This window comes from Zingiber officinale, chromosome 8B (genome assembly GCF_018446385.1).
Source record: "Zingiber officinale cultivar Zhangliang chromosome 8B, Zo_v1.1, whole genome shotgun sequence".
NCBI classification, from domain to species: domain Eukaryota; kingdom Viridiplantae; phylum Streptophyta; class Magnoliopsida; order Zingiberales; family Zingiberaceae; genus Zingiber; species Zingiber officinale.
This window is the reverse complement of record NC_056001.1, coordinates 48,843,941-48,866,707: the sequence shown is the minus strand read 5'-3', so window position 1 is coordinate 48,866,707 and position 22,767 is coordinate 48,843,941. Positions and strand designations below refer to the sequence as shown.

Genomic DNA, 22,767 nt, shown 5'->3' with positions numbered 1-22,767 from the left:
GATAAATTAAAGAAATAAATATCAAATATATGTGCTTGTTATTATATTAGGATTAAGAGCACACACTTCCATAATAACTGAGATCTTTGTTCCTTTATAAAATCAGTATAAAAGGAACGACCTCAAATGGTCCTACTCAATACACTCTAAGTGTACTAGTGTAATTATATAGTTAAGATATACTAATACCTAATTACACTACGACCTTCCAATGGTTTGTTCCTTTCCATCTTGGTCGTGAGCTACTGTTTATAATTTATAAGGAACCAATAACATGATCTTCTGTGTGTGACACCACACACCATGTTATCTACAATATAAATTAATTGAGCAACTACATTTATCATAAATGTAGACTTTTTACCAATGTGATTCTTATTTCTAGATAAATATTTATACCAAAAGCTAGGCTTTAAGTATACACTCTAACAAAATCAACAGCCTGAAGAGATTTAATCAAGATGTCATCCACATACACTTCCATATTTGTTCCTATCTGTTTCCGAAAGACTTTATTCATAAGCCTCCGATAGGTTGCTCCTGCATTTTTTAGTCCAAAAGGCATAACATTATAACAATAGGTACTCTCAGCTGTAATAAAACTAACCTTCTCTTGATCCTCCTTAGCCAGAGGTACTTGATGATAGCCCTGGTAGGCATCCAACATACAAATGTACTCGCATCTGGCGGTGGCGTCCACCACTTGATCAATGCATGGTAGAGGGTAGTAATCTTTCGGGCAAGCTTTGTTGAGGTCCCGGAAGTCAATACACACTCTCCATTTATTTTCTAGTTTATGTATCATGACGACGTTGGCTAACCAACTGGGAAATTACATTTCCCTAATATACCCCGCCTCTAGTAGCTTATCTACTTCTTCCTTGATGATCTGATTTTGGTCGGCTCTAAAATCTCTTTTCTTTTGCTTGACAAGCCTAGCATCAGGGTAAACATGTAATGAGTGTTCCATTACTACAGGGGAAATACCTGTGACCTCCTTGGGAGTCCATGCGAACACGTCGTTGTTCTGGCTCAAACATTATATCACTTCAGTTTTGAGTGGAGGGCTTAAGTTGGCTACCACATAAGTCATAGCTTTTGGTCATCCGGTCTGTATTTGTACCTCCTCCTTTTCTTCGTATATTAAACCAGGCAGTTTCTCCTGGATAGCATTAACCTCTATCCTCTGAACTTTGCGAGCGACATTAGCCTCCGTTCGAATGATTTCCACATAACACTTTCGTGTGAGTAATTGATCTCCCCAGACTTCTCCTACTTGGTCATTGACGGAGAACTTAACCTTCTGGAAGAAGGTAGAAATGACCGCTCGAAACTCATTCAAGGTCGACCGATCTAATATAACATTATACGCAGAAGGTGCATCTACCACCATGAAATAAGACCTCCTGGTTGTCATGAGGGGCTCCTCCCCTAGAGAGATGGCCAATTTTATCTGGCCGAGCGGTTGAACTTCATTACCCGTGAAGCTATAAAGGGGAGTCTCCATGGTTTGTAGCTCACTCGGGTCTATCTACAACTGATCAAGAGCTTTCTTGAAAATAATATTGACAGAACTACCGGTATCAATGAAAGTACGGGAAATATTGTAGTTAGCTATGACTGCTTTTATTATAAGAGCATCATCGTGGGGTACTTCCACTCCCTCCAGATCTTTAAGACCAAAATTGATTTCCGGTCCTGCTGCCTTTTCTGTGATGCACCCAATTGCATGGATCTGTAGTCGCCGAGCGTGTGCCTTTCTCGCGCGATTAGAGTCGCCATTAGTAGGCCCGCTCGTTATCATATTAATATTGCCTCGGGATGCATTGCTCCGATTTTCTTCCTATCGAGCAATGGCTATCTCGCGTTGTGCTGGTTCATGTGTCCGGGATGGCCCGCCCGGTACTTGCAATGCCCCTTGTTGTGTCTCAGTTGCTTAATATTCCTGCCTAGGGGGACTGTTATGCCTCTGGTAGGGTTGTCGGTTGGGAGATCGCCGATGATAGCGATTGTTGTTGGTTCTCTGGTTTCTTAAGGCAAAGCAATTTTCAGTATAGTGTGTACCCGACAAATGATAGGTACACCATCTTCGAGGGGCTTCTTGTGACATCTCTACATGCTGGACTACTTGCGGCCTAAGCTCAGGCTAGCGAGGTTGAGGGGGAACTCCACGAGGCCCCCTTGGCGGATGAACATGGGCTATAGCTCCCTCGTGAATTGTGGTTGAGATAGGCATTGTACCTTCCTTCTTACGAGTCGCTTGAGCTTCTTCAACATTAATGAATTCAGTAGCTCGCTCAATCAAGAAATCAAAATTGGTTGGGGGATTACGCACTAAGTCCTTGAAAAAATCATTATCATTGAGGCCTTGAGAGAAAGCACTCACCAATATCTCTGTAGTAGCATTAAGAACATCGATAGCTACCTAATTAAACCTCTTGATATATGCTCTGATGCTTTCCTTAGGCCCTTGTTTGATGGAGAAAAGACTCCAAGGGGTCTTGTGATATCTTCGATTGCTAGAGAAATATGCAAAAATACTTGACGGAAATCCTTGAAGCATAGAATCACTACAAGAAAAACCCTCATAGACATCGGTGGAACAACAACAATTTTAAACAAAAATCGATGTCTTTGAGTATTTTACACCGATTTTTCTAAAAACCGGTGTCTATGAGCGCAGATTTTCGCTCATAGACATCAGTTTTTTAGCCGATGTCTATGAGCGCCTTTTTTTTTGTTAATAGATACCGGTTTTAACAGCGGTTTTTAAAACCCGGTGTTAATGAACCAAAAAATAAAAATTTAATTTTTCCACCAGCCAAAATTTACAACACTTCACAAAGTTTCCTCCAAACCTAAACCAATATCGCACCCCTTCTCTCAGCCCTAAACCTCCGAGCCTCATCTACCTCTTCCCTTCGATCGACGCCCCTTCCTTCTTCCCCTTCGATCGACGCCCCTTCCTGGATCGACGTTCCGTTCTGCCTCCTCGTCTGATCCTCTCTTCCTCCTCCTCCTTCCTCTCTTCGCTCTTCCCAGCTAAGGTAGGGGCCGACGAGATCCGAACAACGAGAGGACGCCCACGACCACCATGGCACGGTTGGTCGGCAACGTGAGGGAATCCGAAGGAAGAGAGAACAGCACCGAGATCCAGGAGCTCGTACACAGAAGGGGCATCGACTTACTTCCTCCTATCCCTCCCCTCCTGCTATCTCCCCTTCTGCGCCAGATCTACCTCTCCGGCAATCACGACCTCGCCTTCATCGGCACCCTTCTGACGGCTCCCCCTTTGCCGCCACCTAGAGCGGGAGCGGTGGTTCGAGGGGGAGGGGTACAAGGCGATGCACGTTCAAGGCAGGCGGTGGAGCAGCGACATGGGTGGCCGATCTGATTGTCAGCATGTACATCTGGTCGCATTTCCTATTTCCTGTAGTTTGTGGAAAATCAAATATGAACCCACAGTCTAGGGACTTGGTGCTGCAATTGGTCGAAAGGTTTGTCATGAGGCAATGCTGATACTCTTATCCTTTTGTTTCTATTTATTGCTTTAGTCAAAAGCTACTTTCTGGCTTTATTTCAGGATTCTCTCTGGACCGAAAGCTCGAACTATTCTATTAAATGGCGCTGTTCGGAAGGGGGAACGCATAGTACCACATGCTGTACTTGATCTACTCATGCGGGCGACTTTTCCTGCTTCTACAGCTCGAGTCAAGGTTTGCCTATTTCCATGGAAGATCTCCATATTGCATAAAATTTTACGATGAGTTCCTAATATATCTTTCTGCAGGCAACTGAAAGATTTGAGACGTTTTATCCTACTCTAAAAGAGTTGGCTCTTACTGGTTCTAGTACCAAAACCACAAAGCAAGCGTCACAACAGCTTTTGCCTTTTGCCATCCAAGCGATTCAAGAAAGTATAATTGAGATGTTGCATTATTATGTGTCCTAGGCTGATGTTTTCATAGTATGACTGTACTTAACATGGAACTTATATACAGATAATTCCGAGCTAACAAAGGAAGCGACGGATTTGTTCATCTAGTGCTTTACTTAGAATGTTGAGTGCTATAAACAATGGGTGAGTTGTTCTTCAAACGTGCTATTTATAGCTTTTATTATTTTGTAAACCTTTCTAACTGCTTTAACTGTTGTATCATGAAGGAAAAACTCTATGTAGAGAATGTTGGTGCAACAATTATTGTTCTTCGGGAACTCTCCACTGAGTGGCGAAATTACTCGGCCAAAATTTCCCCCGACACTCTCAAAGTAACACTTAAGCATTTGAGGGCTAAAGTAAGTATAGCTACTATCAAATATTTCTAATTTTCTTGTCCAAGTTCAGTCATTCGAAGCTCACAGTTTTTGGATTTCCATCCTTGGCATCTATCGTGTGCATGATATGATAAATTTACTTATTTGTTGCACTTGTATCTAGATGTGGTCAGGTTTAGTTGCACAGTGTTTTTCAAAATTTAGTTGCTGATCAGAATCTTTTTCTTCTTATTTTCTCTATCAAAGAATGAAGATGCCCTGTCAAGAAACACAGACCCCAGCCAAGTAGCATCCATCAAAGAAGTTGACAAGTACTACAAGACAATTTTGATGAAGTTAACACGTAATTTTGACTGCATGAAGGGTAGTGTTTTGGTGCTTGTGCTGGGAATTGGTCTCTTTTTCACTCTTTCATCGAATGCTGAGTTAATTAACTGGGAGAACATCAATTGGGAGAAATTTCAGGTGTTGTTCAGTTCTCTCCAATCCTCTTAGAACTTGGAGTTTAACCAAATTTTACTAACAAAGGAGATAGGTCAAGAAAGGATATGATGGCGCTAAATTCAAAGATAATAATAAGTTTGGTTTTTCACCTCGGCTAGATAACTATCTGAAATTGCTCTGGTGTTCGTCGTTGCAGCAAGCTGCTCCTATTGCTATTTGCTTTCCATCCCACCAATGTTACGCAAGTATGGTTTTCATCTTGTTTTGTCTGGAAATCGTTACTACATTTCTGATCAGGTACTCGATTGCATGTCAAATTCATCTTCATATTGAAACTTGTGTCTCAGATATTTAAAGCATGTTCAAAGTTTTATGTGCTAATTAAGGAATATATATTCAATGTTAGCATTTTGTTTATATATTGGAATATGTGGAAGTCGTTAGCAATGAACCTGGATGTATGAAGACATTCACAAATGCAGAATGCCTTAAAGCACATATCAAAACTTCTCACCTTTATGTTGATTGTGTGATTTGTGGAACAAAACAGCTGAAGAAGAATATTAACGACATGAACACATGCATGAAGCAAGTGAGGTGACTGAGAGGACAAAATGTAACTTTGAAGGTTGTGAACGCACCTTTTCAAATGTAAGACCTGAATTTTGTGTAGTTATCGATTTTCTGTCTCTCATGCCATCAAAGCTTAATTGCTATTTGGAGGCAATCTAGTAGCACTTTTTCAGTTAATAGGATGAGGTTAAAATCATGACCAAATAAAACCATAATATGTTTGCATCCCAATTTGTGCGCCATCAGGAATTTAGTTAGGACATTGTTCGAAGCTTAACCTCTTTGCAAGAGACTAAGACATGATGAAACTATTATTGAGGTTGATTTTCCTGTATTAGAAGCAGTTCTTGAACTAGGAGACAATTATTGAATATGAATGGATCAAAGGTAAAGATCATGGAGATGTCTAATTTGAGCCTTTTTAATAGAAGCTTAAAACACCTAGGCAAAGACAATTATCAAATATGAACGGATCAAAGGTAATTTGAGCTTTTTTTAACAGAGGCTTGAAGTGTGTAGGCAGTTAAAATAGATGTTCAAATGGCTTTTTACCACATTCATTATTAATTGCATAAATGCACACTTGTTGATAAGGACAATTTATTGGAAGATCACCCTTTTTTTCTTCTCATATGCATCACTTAATTTATTTCTGGATAAGCAATCAATCTTCTATTTAGTAACTATAAAGTATAGTTTTTGCACCTTGCAGGTATCAAATCTCAGACAGCACATAAAAGCAGTCCATCAAAATCTTCGTCCATTTACATGTAGATTTTCTGAATGTGGGAAGAAATTTCCCTACAAGCATGTCAGGGATAACCATGAAAAATCTGGTGTGCACAGTTACATTCAAGTAAGTGTTTAGTCTAAGATTTATCTACTAGACTTGACATGGTGATCTGAAATGTTAGCAAATTCAATTTTGAATTTTGTTTGAATTTGAAAAATATTTAATCTAGGTTTGCATGAATTCTGAGTTGCTTTGAGCTTCTTGTTGCAGGGTGACTTCCTAGAAATCGACGAGCAGTGGCAGTCACGACCATGAGGTGGACGGAAAAGAAAGTGTCCTTCTATCGGATCTTTCTACAGGAAGAGGATTGTTTCACCTGAGCAAGCATCAACGCTTATGTACAATGTTCTCCGGAACATGATGCAAGCAGAGTTTTGCTGGTGGGACTAAATAGAACAGGTGATTGTTTTTGTGCAAGCAAAGTTTCGTTTTGCCTTCTACCCAACTCTTTTCCTTGCTTCTAATTTGAGTTTTGTGCAAGCAGAGTTTTGCTTCTAATTTAAGCATTCAAATTAGTCATCTTGTTACCTGGTGCTCTTACTACTTTTTCAACTATGATTTTTGGTCTTGGTTTACTAATATATTATTTATGTGTTTTTACAGTTTACAAATCTCAAGTACTCCAGAGTTGAAATTGATGAAGTGTGGTTCGAGTGGGTTGAATGCATTCTAGATTACATTTGAAGTGTGGTTCTACCTCGATGTGTTAAAAGAATGTTCTACCTTGAGTTTGATATCTATTAGCTAGCTTTTGATGTAAAAAGAATGTTTGGGTATTTTATGGATATTGTTGTAAGAAGATTATTTATATAATTTGTGAATATTTGTGTATTTTATGGATATTATTAAATGAAGAATATTTGTATAATTTGTGAATATTTGTGTATTTTTTTTATTGTCGGTTTTTCATTGTTTCGGAAATCAAATTTGTGTTGTTAAAAAATATACATATTACATCGGTTTTCCACCGCTGCAAAACCGGTGTTATTAACTAATATTACATCGGTCATTTACCGCTGCCAAAACTGGTGTTATTAACATACAATATTACATCGGTTTTACACCGTTGATGAAACGGTGTCGTTAAGTGATACTACACCGGTTAATAACCGATTCGAAGACCTGTGTCGTTAAGTGATACTACACCGGTTTTAACCCGATGTCTAAAATGGCAGACTTTTAACATCGGCTTCATAGACATCGGTCGAAAATGAAATAGACACCGGTGGAAAACCGATATCTATGAAGGTTTTTGTTGTAGTGAATAGAGCCCTCTAGTAAGCGTTTAAACCATCTTTGAGCTGCTACACTAAGGGTGGTGAGGAACATTCGACATTTGACTCCATCAGAAAATTACTGTAGCAGAGGGGCGTTCTCAAATTTAGCAAGATGATCCTCTAGGTCTGTAGTCCTAGAGTATTCTCCAACATTCAAATTCCGATAACGCTTTGGCAATGGGTCATCAAGAACCCTCTGAGAGAATGGAGTAACAATTCTTTCAAGAGAACTATCACTGGTCACCATTTTTTCTTTGCGTTTTTCTTTTACGGGTGCTTCATCAGAGGATGCTTGCAACACCGGATTTCGCCCTCCTCGTTCCATAGGAGTATGGAAAAACGCCCGAGGATGTCTAGTGGGGGAAATAGGGGCAGGGGTTATATAGGCTACATCATCTTCTTCCATACCTCTGTTTTTGCGGCGATTTGTAGTCGAGATCGCCAGGTTTATTGCTACCTGCAAGGTACCTCCAGTATTAGCTTGCTGTTGTTGTTATTGTAATGCCTTCTGGACCCTGGAGTTGATGAGCAATTCCAGGTCTTCTTGTGTCAAAGTAATAGTGTTGGGCTCTCCAGCGTCCTCCATCACGTAGTCTCAGATTCAGGTAAGAGATTCCCATAGACGGCGCCAAATTTAGTTCTATATGAGACCTTGCGAGACGAAGCACTAGGCGATGATGGATGATGGCGGATTTTGATACTGCTAAACAAGAGAGGATCCGAGAAAACCACAGCGGACCTCACTGATGCTTGGCTACCTGACAATCGATTCGAGAAAACCAAAGAGGATCTTATGGATAATACCTCACAAGAGGGAATTCCGCTGATCTCAAAAGATCAACGGAAACTCTGAAATCCAGTGGATGGGGTGATCTCGTCTCCTTACACACAATGAGACCGATCAACAAAGCGTTAGTGACCTAAGACCGGGGTGGGAATCCCTGGCTAGGCCCTTCGACGCTCAAGTTAGTCTCCAGCAAGAGGTAGAAGCAGCAGATATGCAAATTAGGGTTTAATATGGATGCAATGCGTTTGCTTGCGTACCTGGCCAGTGAAGAGGATTCCCTTTTTTATTCCACCTCATCTAACCTCCACCATCATGAGGTGGACTCCGGTTTGTTAAAGTTTGTTAAAGTTTGTTAAGAGATGACGTAAGTTAGAACTGCAATAATAGTTTAAGGAATCTTTTTCTTACCCCAGATGTACCTTCTTTGTCGTGTAGCATACCTGCAGAGAATTCTAGAAGATATTTTCCGCCAAATTGATTGAACTATTATATAATTATATATTGGTATGGTTCACCTGCTACATACACTGAGTTAGTCACATAAGCTTATTTTGCATATATGAGGAATATCTTCTGTATGTACTAGCCTCAGTCGACATTCTATACTCGATTGGTTGTTTATACCTAACCAAGACTTCATTATAAACATGCCGGAGACCATGTAAGGTTGAAAACCTTTATGTTCGATCTACTTCTTATGCTCAACCTGCCTATTGAACCCGGACGATCATACCTTGCCAACCGAGATCAATTGGTCGGACGTATAAAGGCACCATCACCCTTTAACCTTTCTTTCAGTCGACCGTATGCCATTGAATGCTTCTGCGCTCGACCGGTCTATCAAACTCAACCGGTCCCAACTTATCGGCCGAGACCAATCGGCTTAATCGATCTGTTGCACTCGCTCAACCTTTGTCTATTGTGCACAAGGCTAATCACTTTTACATTCGGCCAACTCTTTATATCTGGTCGACTATATATGCCTGATCGAGTATCCATGCTCGATTGATCTTTGCTTACCAAACTCATATACTCAGGCCACCCTATTACATTCCAAACCGCCTAAGGTTAAAATTTTCTTACGTCAGGTCAATTCTTTATATCTGACTGATCAAACGTATTCGGTCGGTCTTTTCGACCGACCCTACATGCTTGGCCGATCTTGCATGCTCGGTCGACCTTTTATGCTCTGTCGGTCTACTATGTACGATCTGCCATGTGTAGCGACCCGCCTTTGCCGGGTTTAACCTTTTCCTAGCGGCCTCTCCTCTGGTTCTTCTCAGCCTTCCTCATCCTCGTTTCTCCTTCTCCCCTTCTCCTCACAAAAGGGATCCTCTTATCACAACCCATATCACTCATCATACGAGCTCCGAAAAGTTTCCAGAAAATTTCTAAAAATTCCTGAAAATTCCCTTAAGGTTATATTTAGGTGTCGTATTTTACACTAAGTGTTCTTCTCTTTTCTTAAATAACATATTAGCTAATATAAGGTCATATGCTATCGCAAAATCTAATATAGTTTTCCCTTCCTCATTCATCGTTCCAAACCCATAACTCCCATGTACTCTCTCATATTCCTCATTTTTCACTCTGACATGCCCATTTAGATCACCTCCTATTAAAATCATTTCATTTGGTGGAATATTTTATAATATTTCATCTAAGTCCTCCTAAAATCTTGATTTGATAGCTTCATCTAATCCTACCTGTGGTGAATATACACTAATTATGTTCATAGTTTCTTTCACCACTATTATCTTATGGGCTATAATTTTATCTCCTTTTCTAACTACTCCTACAACTTCATCGTTTAACAAACTATCTACAATTATACCCACTCCATTTCTTTCTTTACTTTTTCCAGTGTACCATAATTTAAAACTCGAGTTCTCTATCATCTTTGCCTTCTTGCCTGCCCATTTTGTCTCTTGTACACACAAAATACTAGTTCTTCTCTTAATCATCATATTTACTACCTCCATCGATTTACCAATGAGAGTTCCTATGTTCTATGTTCCAAATCTTAGATTATCAGTTTTTCTATCATATTTATTCTTATCCAACCTATGGTGTGAGAACTCTTGCCTATTTAACACTACACCCAAATTCTCATGGAGATATAGCGGTCCTTGCTGAGACATTACAGTCGGACACTGTAACACAAACTCTTGCATATTTAGCACCACACCCGAGTCCTGGAGATGTAGCGTCCTTGCTGAGACGTTACAGTCAGACCCTGCAACGCGTTCCTTTCAGGGAACAACCTAGCATTAACACAATAGTTTAATGGATCCATTCATTGAATATTGGACATAATTTTAACGTTGGTTGGCAACCTAACGCAACCCTCCTCCTTTATCCGGGCTTGGGACCGACCATGACCGGCCGTCATGGGCGGAGTTATCGACTAAAATGAATCACAAAAAATATATAATATAATTAGAGATGCATATAATTTAAAAAGTCATAACAATATTTTTCATCGAAACACAAAGACAAACAAAAAACTAAGTTAATTGATAATACACCTCAAAATGAGCTACTTATTAGGGGTATCATTGGAATCCTTGGTATCCTGGGATTTAAAATGATAGGGTTGCGGCTGTGGTTCCTGCGTTAGAGTGAACTGAGTTTCCATGACACACATATGGTGATACATCTCCTCAGTTCTGGCGTCCCGAGTAATCATCGATTGCTCCAATGTCACAACTCGATCTCTCAATTCTTGATTTTCTTGTCGCAACTCTTGTACCTCACTAGATGATGAGGACCTAGGATGACCCCTGATCCCAAGAGGAGCCCTCATACGATCAAAGACAAGTTTGTCTTGGGAGCTCTAAGGTCGTAGAAAGAGGTCTTCTTTGTTTGAGATGCCTATGCAATTTTATTTGTCATTTCATCTTGTGAAAAAAATAATTAATTAATATCCACATGTAGTCTATAAATATATTGAAATCATAATTGTGTAATTGGATAAAGTCAATATTCTTGACTGTTTGGGATCGTAGATCGATAAATATCTCATTTTTCTTCTTATGCGTCTTGTTAAATACCTCTCAACAAGTGAGAGATCTCTGTAATGAAGGAGCTTGCATACAAAAAATACAAGTACATTAGAACAAAGTCAATAATAGCAATAAAGTTTTTCCTGAACATTAAATTAACAAACTTACCAAGTCTACGACATGGTTGACAATAGAACAAGATCCAGCAGTATACGTTGTGGATCTGGAGCTTGGCCCACTAAGCTCAACATTGTGATTGCTTCAAGTAATCGCTGAATTTGACTGTCATCTCTCAGCATCCCAAATGGCACTCTAAGCCTCCCAAATATCAGTAGACGCCTCAGATGACCTGGTTCCCCTCTTTCTCCAGCTGTATAATAAGTGTCTATAAAGTTTTGCTTAGTAGATGTTCCATGCATGTATTTTGAAATTCTGCCTCATGGTCTTCCTCCCAAATATATCTTTTTCTGCAACAATATTGAGAGAATTAGTATCAAAAGAATTTTAGACTACACGAATGTTCAAAATACTTACCAAAAATTTACCATAATAGAAAATGAATAAATCAGATTAGAAAAAAACTACACATGTTGAGAGACTACACAAATGTTGCATTTTATACTACACAAATGTTGAGAGAATTAATATAAAATCATATTGACAAAATTAATATCAAAAGAATTTTATACTTTACAAATGTTGCATTTTATACTTTACAAATGTTGCATTTAGGGTTTTGATTTTTGCCCATTTTTCAATGCTAAGCAACTTATCTGCAACTAGCTAGTTTTACCATGGATTCTATTTATGATTTTGTTACCAATAACATGCAAGTTTTCTTTTTGAATTTTTTATGAGATAAACTTTGCATTTTTTGGACTTTTCTCTAAGACAACATTGCCAATACTAGCATTTTATTTTTCCAAAAGATTTAGCATCTCAATGAATTTACCATGATTTTGATTCTTTTGAGTGTATTTAGAAGATTTTTGATTCATAACTTTATCTATATGTCAAGTTGCATTCATCAAATCAACAACATATTTTGCAGATTTGTTGTGCACCGAGTTAGAACTTCTCATGTGAGACAAAAAGACACATTCAACTCCATCATTATCGCATTTCAAACTTCTAAACCTTAAATCTGTAAATGTAGATTGTTGCGCTTTACTTAATTCAAAAAGATAACATGGAAAAAAATACTGCAACCTTTGAAGGAGAGTAAAATAACCATGAAAACTTTTTAAACCATGTATATTGAAATTGACAATGTCACTTTCGTAATTCAAATCGTGGGTACTCTAGTAATTTAGATTGTTATAACCCCATTTTGGTATAAGTTCGTCTAATTTCATCACGATGATTAACAAGATGTTGCCATATCGAAATATGCAATCTAGGATCTTATTCAAGAGAAGTTTCATCAATCTCAACTCTTTGAGATTTAGAGGGAGGTTTTAATGGATGCAAATTCTTGACTTAAAAAAATGATAGAATGTTGTTTTCCCTCTTTTTCTCTTGATATGATATTAAAATAATCTAAATAATTTCACAAGTAATTAACTGAGTAGACAAACTTAAATAACATAACTTACATTTATCATTTGATGAAAACTACTCGAGATCATATAAACATCTATATTTTTTTCCCTTACCTTTTCACCAATGCATCAATTCCAGAAGAAAGTCTAAATAACCACACACATGTCAATAATTCAGGAGAAGTGGGAAAAGTCTTACATTTGCATTGAAGGCTAATGGTTTGTTTACTTGGAAGAACAGAAAGTAAAATTAAGGAAAAGTTTTTACAATAAAAAAGTTTTCGTCGTTTATTTCATTAAAATTTTAAGAGGGAAAAGATACACAATCCATTAGGGGATAGTTTTGGAGCCAAAATCAATCACTTCAAAATTGGACAAAAAGCAGCGGATGAAAAAAAATGACACATGTATCCTTTTTCATTCATAATATTGCACCATATATCAAAAAATGACTCATGTACCTTTTTTAACTTAAAAAATTATGTCATATATTAAAAAAATTATGCATGTACCCTTTTCAGTTACAAAAATTACACCGCATGTTACCGCCTTCCTCAATCAAGATAAACAAGCATGTAGAGGAAGAGATTTCTTTCCCTTTCCATTCTCTTCCCATGCCCCTAGGTTTATTTCATCCATCCATCGTCAACTCCTTTAGGTAAATAGAGAATAAGGAATGTTCAGGAGGCAATGACACTCCTTTTCCGGTGGTCAATTGACGACAACCAGAATGAGATTGAAAATCGGATTTGGGGATTTAGAATTGGTCGTGGAATTTTGTTTGGGAATTTAGGGTTGATCAATCAATGATAGAAATTGTATATAAAAGGGCAGCCAAACTGATAGCGGAATTTTATTTAGGGATTTAGGGTTGATCGGGTAAACCGTTGCATATTAAAAAAAAATGGGCTGGGCTAGGGCTAAAGCCCAAATAGGCTAATGCCTCCTTCTGTCCTTGATTGCCTCCGTGATGCATCATCCAGCCGAGTATCCCATAGAATGGTCAATGAAAGAGGAACGAGATACATGAAGACGAAGGAGAGCCAGTATCGGACGACGACGACATACACCAACAAGGCTCCATTTAAACTTCCCTTGTTAGAGGAAGTCGGTTGCACATAGAGCGTGGACTAAGGTGAGCCAACCATGGCATTTGATACGATGATAAAGATGTGCCCCCCAAAAAGCGGGTCAAAGCCAAGACGACCAGCTGACGTGGAGGTCAAAGTCAAACGGTCAAAGTCGCAAGGTCAAACAAACTTGGAATTGCTGACTAGGAAACGTTGGCCGAGCGGCATCGCAGCGCCAGTTATACGTGAAGGGCCAATTGGACCACCCAAACGACCATCCTTCACAACTCACAGATGAAATTTGGAGTTAAGTACTAATTTATCCGGTTCATCATCCTAGTGGATCGGACCTAAGGGTTGATTAGACACAGGGCCGATTGGACATAGTGCGTCTCTTTTGCAACATGAAGGGCTCAGTGAAGAACAAGTCGATAGCTGCATTCTGGAAGTCCCAGCTGGCAAGCTCCCGATCGAGTGGTGACCGGTCTGCCTATAGCGAAACCTAGATACCTGTCATATCATACTTTTTTGGGTGTTTAATTTGTGCCGGAAAGGACAGAGCATATTCCATTGGTAAATCGTTCTTTAAAAGTTTCCAATCTGCCAAGTCACAGAGATTTGCAGGGTCGTTTAAGGAAATGTGTCAGGTGCACTTTATAGTCTGTCCTTTCTTATGAAAGCTTTGGGAAACATACTAATGATTTGAGATGTGTGCATAACACAACAGTGATATTATAGAAGGGGTCTTCACCTACAGGCGAAGGTATATATGTTATGCTCTTATTTGCACATGCTATTTGTTACAGTTCACGACTGTTGCTTTCTTCTCCTAAACTAATCACTGACTTGAAAATCGGAGGGCCAACACTAGGGACTCCTTCCCTGGTCTGGCACTAATGCTCCTTGTATTACAGGACAACACTGAGCCTTCATTTAGTCAACAACAGAGCCACATCCATAGCTCACCGTTTTCATTGATTTCAAACAGGATCAACATTCAAGTTATCCGCTACTCTAGTGGTTACCTGATCAACATGATGCAATTCCTTTCTCAGCGTCCATCCTTCTCAACGTTTTAGTCCTATTTTCTCAACGTCAAAAATAATTTCAATTGATATCGTCTTAATGCACTTTCTTTGAGGGTTTAGACCGGTAAGGCTTCTACTTCCTTACACTCGGACAACTCCTGAGCCTACATGTCAACACGCATCAATGGGTGTTGACATGACCTCTCCGACGGTCATGGCGATGGACTGGATGGGGATGAAAATAAAAGAGGAGGAAGAATAGTAAAAGTTACCCTTTACACCACCCTTTTTGTCCTATTTATAGAGGAGGCACGCTCTCAAAGCATTAACGGGTTATCGGGCCTCAAGTTTTCAGATCTGCTGGGCTAGAAGGGGAGCATAGCAATGTTCTTCGAGTTTCTGAATTTTAAATCAATCACTTTGTAATTGCAATGTCCTTCGAGTTTAATTTCAAATCAATTTCTTTGTAATTGCAATGTCCTTCAAGTTTCTGAATTTCAAGTCAATTTCTTTGTAATTAGAATGTTCTTCGAGTTTCTGAATTTCAAGTCAATTTCTTTGTAATTGCTCTCTCACTAATATTTAAATCCCAGAGGCAACAAGCAGAGTCATAATCGAATTTTTGGTCGATCGATCAAACACTTAGCGAGCGATGGGTAGCGCCTCCGCCACGCTCCGCCGCTCAACCTCAGCCGTCGGCCCCCACTCCCTCGACCTCAGAAAGGTTATCGAGAGCGACCCGGAACTGAAGGCGAAGGTGGATACCTTCCGTAACGCCACTCTGCCGCGCGTCAAGGAAGATCTCGCCGCCCTCGCCCGGTTCTTCCCCAAGGCGAGCTCCTGCGTCGCCGCCATCCGAGCCGCACTGGTCTCCTACCATCGAGAGAAGATGGGGAGGAAGAGACGGCGTCAGCACCGCCGCAAGGCCACCAAGTACGCCGACACCATCGCTGATCTGGACAAGTTCAAGCTCGCCGTCGACAGCTTCCCCGGGCTCAACTTGGAAAGCCATCTACTCGAGGACGACACGATGGCAGTGTTCCTGCGCGAGAGGAAGTCGTGGATCGCTATGCGGCGACAGAAGCTGAAGTGGTGGCACAGGGTCTGCAGCGTCGTCTTCACGATCGCCTTCGTCGGCGTACTCACGGCCTCCGTCTTGCTCGCCTTCGCTGGAGCGGCCGTGGTCGCCGTTACCGCGGCCACTGCATGCGCCACGGTGATCAAGGCGGTGGAGCCATTGGTGCACGCCGCCCTGGACGAGCAAGAGATGAAACTGAAGGAGGAGGAGGAGGAGGAGGTGGTAGAGGCGATGCGGGACGGCGAGCTGCTGGTGCAGAAGTTCAAAGGCCTTGTGTCGCAGGCAGAGAGGGTGACGGCAGAGCTGGATGACATGATGAAACATGTGGAGTTTGCTCGGGAGTGGGGGTACCGGGAGGAGGCGGTGGAAGTGGTGATGGCCGGGATGATGCAGAAGATGAACGAGGTGGAGCGCAGCGTGGAGGAATTGAAGGACAAGATGGAAGAGTGCTGCTACTCGATCCGACAATTCGATTCCAAGTTCATCAAGATTATAACAAATTAAGTAGATATACTTTAAACACAAATAGCAAAAATTTGTACATTACATTTTGATGGTGAGCGATGAACATATAACTCGAGGTTTCTCAGGCACTACGGATCTATTCATAAATTAACTGATAAATAATTTCACTTAAGTAGGAGTTGACCAAAGAATAACGCTTCCCGGTGGAAAACTTTTAGGTAATTGAGTCGATCATCTTCCGGATTAATTTGCATAAGTTGAACATTTGATGTCAACTAAAAAAAATTGTACATTTGTGTGGTGGTAGGAGGCAAAATGTATTTCCAAAACAACTAGAGTTCAATTCTCAAGTATGGTACACCTATGGTTATTAAAATACCAATGAAAATAGGGCATTACATCAAGAGCCATCGTACTTCGATTTACTTGGCGGGGGGAATGTGAAGTTGGATTGTCTATTTTAATATTAGTCCGATTTTAATATATGGATATCTGGTATAATAAAATAAATTTTCTTGATTGCCCTAAGCTATGGTGTACTGGTAAGCATATCTTGGGACTTTGAATGTACCCAGAGTTTGAAATCTAGAGTGTAAGAAATTCATCTCCCGCATTTAAACCACTGGACTGCTGAATCATTGTATGGATTACGTGCTTTCGGATTTTTCCTGTGGTCGATAGGAAATTTTTATGAGGTCGAACTGATCATCTCCAGGATAATTCGGATGATAAGATCTCAATACTTGGATTATAAAAAAATCTTGAAATAAAAAGAGATTTTAAACAAATAAGGATAGTTATTGTGTGTGATTATTAGTGACAAATAAGTAAGAGTATTCTTAACAATATGTGAATCTAAATCTCTATATATATAAAGTAAAAAAAAGACAGATTTGTCAAAGAAAATAAAATCTCAAGAACATGCTCACTCAGATCATAAATATAACTTAGAGAATGGAACCTCTAACTTGGCATTAGATTTACAATACAAATATGAACTGAAGTAAAAAAAAGAAGAAGTAAAAACAACACAAAATCTCTACTAAGAATATGAAATATAAGTAAGCCTAGAAGAGGAATGAGTTATATATCCAATTTAGAAACAAGGTGTGTGTACAAGACAACATACATACCATTATGTAAAAATTTGAAGCCACTCAGGGAAACTCTTAGAAACTCTCTAAACCTCAACCAAATTTAGGAATTATCTATTTTCCCTCATTCTTTGCATGTAGACCCTCGTTCTATGTTTTCACTCATTGCATCAATAATAATAATGCGATCTATTGACTTGGTTTCCATGTAGATACTTAATTATTTCTCTTCCAAGGCCTCTTTCTTCTTTCACTTGGATTCATCTTCATTTCTTGGAAAGGTCGATGGTTCTCCGCTTGACTCATCCGATGAAGTCTTTTGTCCTCATTGATTATTTTTTTTTAATTATTGAAGTTTGATTTTTTTTTTTCTCTTCTTCAATTTTCTCTTTAACTTCCTCTTTTTGGACTTTCTTTCTCTTATTTGAGATTCTCATGGTAATGCACTATTTAATTCAGAAGATCCTTGGTGTTTTTGCATTTTCCAAACTCATCCAAGATATTTGTAGATGATACGGGATATTAGACTCTGGGGATGACATGATAGTCAAAGTCAAGAGAAGATGACATTCTCTATCCGGATTTGTTATTCGCCCAGCGCTAGGTTCTCAGTGTCAACCCGACCAAATTACAAGTCATTCAGAAGAGGGCCGATCGACCTTTAAGTCAGTCGAACATAGAGGGTTTAGTGCTTTACCCTTGAACTGGGAAGCTAGCATGTTCGGTCATTCAATAGCCGACTAAGTTTAAGGGATGCTCGACCCACTTCACATTTGATCGACCATAGGTTCGGTCGAGGTGAAGGTCAAACTCTCTACTTTGTACGAGCCTCTCTATGTAAACCCGGACAGACTTCTAGACCTTAGGTTTGCTTCATACCCATTAGTATACAAACGATCAATTTAAGGTTCTCTGAGAAGTAACCCATTATATGGTCGACCGGCTACAAAGCCGGCTAGACCTAGGTACTTAGTTTCATGTTATTTATCAAATGGATTTCTAGCATGCTTAGTTTATCATATTGCTACTCGAATGGATTTCCACCACCACCCAACATATAATCGAGCAGCTTAATACACTGATGAACTTCAAGACGACCGACCTTTTAAGCCGACTGAGATATACTCAACAGACAATAATCAAAGAATCATGACAACCATATGTCAGAGAATATTCTGCTTAAACCTTCTTTAAGGATTATTATGTTTCTCATCAACTGACCACTTATGACATCATATTCCATCAACCCGGCTCATCAACGACATAAGCTATAAATGGCAAAATGGGTATACATGTGGGTAAGTGAAGATTTCTCGGATAATTACTGCACATTGCATAGGTTATATATTTTCCATTACCCAACAATCTCTGACATTCTTAACCACCTTATGATTATGAAGGTCATAAGAGGTGGTATATAAAGCAGGATCCTCTCCGCTGAGAAGGTACACTGAAGCACACTAAAAAACTTACTCTCACGCACACGTTCTCTACGGTTATTCATTCACCCATTCGGAATTCATACTGACTTGAGCATCAGAAGGCCTTCGGCAATGAATCCCCTTGGTTTCTGGGCATTGACATTTTGTTTGCTCATCTTAGTGTGCACAAGATTGGAAGAAAACCTCTCCTCAGAGTAAAAAAGTCTTCTCCCAGTCAACAACCAAGCCACCGTTGCCAACACACCATCTCTTTAGTTTTCAAGCAGGAATATATTCGGCCTCATATGTGGGAATTTCGTGGCTTGAATCTAAAGCTTAGAGATGGAGGAAGCTGGACGAGTCACCACCATCATATTGACTCAAGAGGAGTTGGAAATGATGATTAACGTTCAAGCACAAAAACTATTGCAGTAGCAACAACAAGTAGCTACTGGTGCCACCCAATCACGTCGCGTAGACAACAACACATCAGAGGGAAAGAGGAGCTTAGGAGGGAAGCATAGAGGAGCATCGGCCCATCCCCCAGCGGTTGGCATGGATCTTTCTTATGTTCCGCCAGCCTGTTTGCCTACTGCGCATCACTCGAAAATCCCTTGCCATCGAGCACTCTTCCATATGCCACCCGAGTACATGGGCCGAGAAGAACTACCCCAAGAATCTTTCAGAGAAGCACCTGTCCGAGAGGGGCGTAAGGGAAAACCCCCTATAACTTGTAGCTCTCTCGAATAGATTAGCACCTTGTTCTTTCAGAGGGTGCTAGAAGACAAGATTCCAAAACATTATCAGCCTCTACAATAGGGGAATACGGAGGATCAGCTGACCCTGAGGATCACCTCTTCAAATTTGAAAATGCCGCCCTCCTTTAGCAATATATGGACGGTGTAAAGTGCCAAGTGTTCCTCAGTAGACTCGCATGCTCGGTACAAAGATGGTTCAAGCGATTGTCGGGCGACTCCATTTGCAGTTTTAAGGATTTCTGCAAGGCTTTCTTTCATTATTTCACCAATAGTTGTTGTTACTACAAGACCCCCCTGAGCCATTTTTCGCTCAAACAGGTGCCCAAGGAGACACTTAGAGCCTACATTAAAAAATTCAATGAAGTAGCCATGGATGCCCCTACAGCACAACCGAAATTCTGGTGAGTGCCTTTTCCAAATGGCTTGCCGATAATGACTTCTTTTGCTCCTTAATCAAAAGACCTCTACGGAACTTCAACCATCTACTTGAACGAGTGACCGAGTTTATTAATGTCGAAGAGGCCCAGTCCACCCGGAGGAAGGAGGTCACTGCACTTGCTCCGACTCAAGCTCCCGAGCGCCGAGCATTACTAGCTCCTCCACATAAAGGATCTCGGATGAGTCCTTAGCTTCATCATCAAGAACTATGGTCATCGACCATACAACATGTGGAGGCTAAGCAAAAGAGATATGTCGATCCCTCTTAGGAAGTCCTGCAATAGTGGTGTACATATCACCAGTCAATGACTCACGACACTCGGAAGTGTTATAATCTAGTAAATCGCCAGAACAACAATTAAAGATTCTACTGATGCACCCCGTTGCCCAACCATCACCCTTATCAATGACCAAATGGCTCACCTAGAAGAGACAAACTAGAGGTCGAGCGACACCAAAGGATGCCCCAACCGCTAGCAGACCAGGCGCAGACTCCCGCCCAGGTCCAACAAGAGCCCTCAATACGGCGAGATGAAAATCATAATAACACCACCCAGGGAGATATCGGGCATGATAGCTAGAAGTTCAATCGATGGAGACTCCAACCGAGCAAGAAAATTGCATGATCATCGGTTAGAGATCCACAAGGTCGACTGCAGTACAGAGGAGGTGATCAGGCCTAAAATTAGCATGAGCCTAAAGATTTAGAAGGGGTTGAGGTGTCCCATGATGATGCACTAGTAATCAAAGTTGTCATAGTTAATTACAATATCTATCAGACTTTGTTGTCATGGACAGTTTAGTCAACATCATTTTCAGACAAGCATTCAAGCAATTATAGATAGAGCCGAGCGATCTCCAGTCCATGATGACACCTCTTTATGATTTTATGGGTAATGAAGTTCATCCTCTCGCTCTCAGCATACAATGTTATTCTAGGCCAACTAACCCTAAATGAATTCTGGGCTATTGTCTCAAATTTCTACCAGAAAATAAAATTTCTCATGGATGATCATGTCAGGGAAGTTAAAGGCAGCCAACTAGCTGCATGCAAGTGCTATGTGTTGGATTGTGAGCACGTGAGCTGGGGGGGGGGGGTGAATCACATGTTTTTAAAAAATAGAGTTATTTTAAAATTTTAAAATAAAATCACAGTGAAAATTTTAAATTGAAAAGAACACAAGGAAAAACTCGATCAATTTTATTTAGTTCAGAGCCTTCTGTGACACCTACTCCAAGACCCAGGTCTTGCATACCTATCGCATAGTAATCCACTAAATGCCTCTTCTGGAACCACTGAAAGACGTAATCGAATACAAAGATAGGGACAGTGTAAAAGCCTACACTTCACTTTTAAAAGCAGTAATAAAGAAAGAAATACTTAATTAAATTTTACCAACTTTATGATAATGCGAGCTCATGTGTTGATGTTAGTCTGCGGGAGATGGTTGGATGACTCGGAGGAGTAGCTCAGCGGTAGATGAACATTTCTGAAGATTCAAAAGGTTTGTTTCACTTAGAACTTGAGTTGATTATTGATGAGTGAGAAGGGCTGCTCCAACCCTCCTTTTATTAGCTGTTGAGGGCGCCTCCAATCATAACCCTCATCCCTTCTGCTTCAAAATTGATAAACTCCTCTTCCTGCGATTTTTATCTTGTTAAGGGCACCTTTAATCATCCTCCGAGGTGCCTTCAACCATGTAATTTGCGCACTCAATAACCTCCACGATTGCCGACTCTTATCTGTGTGAGGGTGCCTCCAACACCTTTGAGCCACCTCCAACCCTCAATCCAGGGTACCTCCAACTGCTAGGAGGTGCCTTTGCGCCTTTTGCTCCAGGTGCCTCCAATCTTTATGAGGTACCTTGAGCACTGTTCATTATAGACTTTTTGTGCTTTTTCACCCTTGCAAAATGTATTTGTCCAAAAATAAAGTATACCCTAAAAAAAAGGTTAGCACAAATATAAAATAAGAATATTAATTAGTTTCTATCTTTCTAAGACAAGAAACTAGTCATGGTCTCAATTTAAGTGTCCCAAATAAACTTAAACTGGACTAACGCCTAAAGTCTAAACTTAGACTCATCCTCACGGGAGCTCTCTCCTCTAGTGACTTATCTTTACTTACAAATTTACAGTATGTTAACTAGCCTCTCTACCCACTAAGTCTTCTCACTAGTTGTCAGGTCTGCATACCCAACTGAACTTCGGCCAGCTGTCAGGCCCCGCGGACCCAGCTGGACTTTTCGCTAGATATCAGGTCAGCCCTTTGGCTTGTTTGGACTTTGCACTAACTATCGGGTCCTCAAACTTAGTTGGATTTCAGCCTGGTGTCAGATCTCCTAGACCCATCAATCCTTGCAGGCTCGGTAAAACATTATATCATAAAAATACCTAATTTAACTCACTTGTCAATCATCTAAACCTGAGTTAGACCATTAGTGTAGATTGCACCAATAGTCTCCTCCTTTTTGATGCAATGACAACTGGGTTAAAGTTATGAAAAATAAAATAGAAGAAGTGAATACAAGAATGATCTAAGAATTTTAGATTTTGACTTCGTATTTATTTCTTGACCATATACTATCATTTTGAGTTGTAGAGTTAGGTTTGAGTTTATCAACTTAATATTCATTGTTCTAACTTAACCCTACTCTCCGTCTTTGATATTCATAAAAAAAACATGCAAGGAAACAAATAAATCATATGAATTAGAGTTA

General features: G+C 40.1%; 1 protein-coding gene and 1 long non-coding RNA gene across 2 annotated transcripts; both read left to right on the top strand.

The window, feature by feature from the left end:
- The first annotated feature begins 3,614 nt into the window (after positions 1 to 3,614).
- LOC122014509 lies at positions 3,615 to 4,036 on the top strand. The gene is made up of 3 exons (XR_006120693.1): positions 3,615 to 3,716; positions 3,791 to 3,917; positions 4,002 to 4,036. It is a non-coding gene; the product is annotated as an uncharacterized LOC122014509 (long non-coding RNA).
- Positions 4,037 to 15,445: 11,409 nt separating this feature from the next.
- On the top strand, positions 15,446 to 16,375 carry LOC122013779 (UPF0496 protein At5g66675-like). Its single transcript, XM_042570007.1, has one exon. It carries the CDS (start codon positions 15,446 to 15,448, stop codon positions 16,373 to 16,375), a length of 930 nt encoding a protein of 309 aa, XP_042425941.1.
- The last annotated feature ends 6,392 nt before the right edge of the window (positions 16,376 to 22,767 follow it).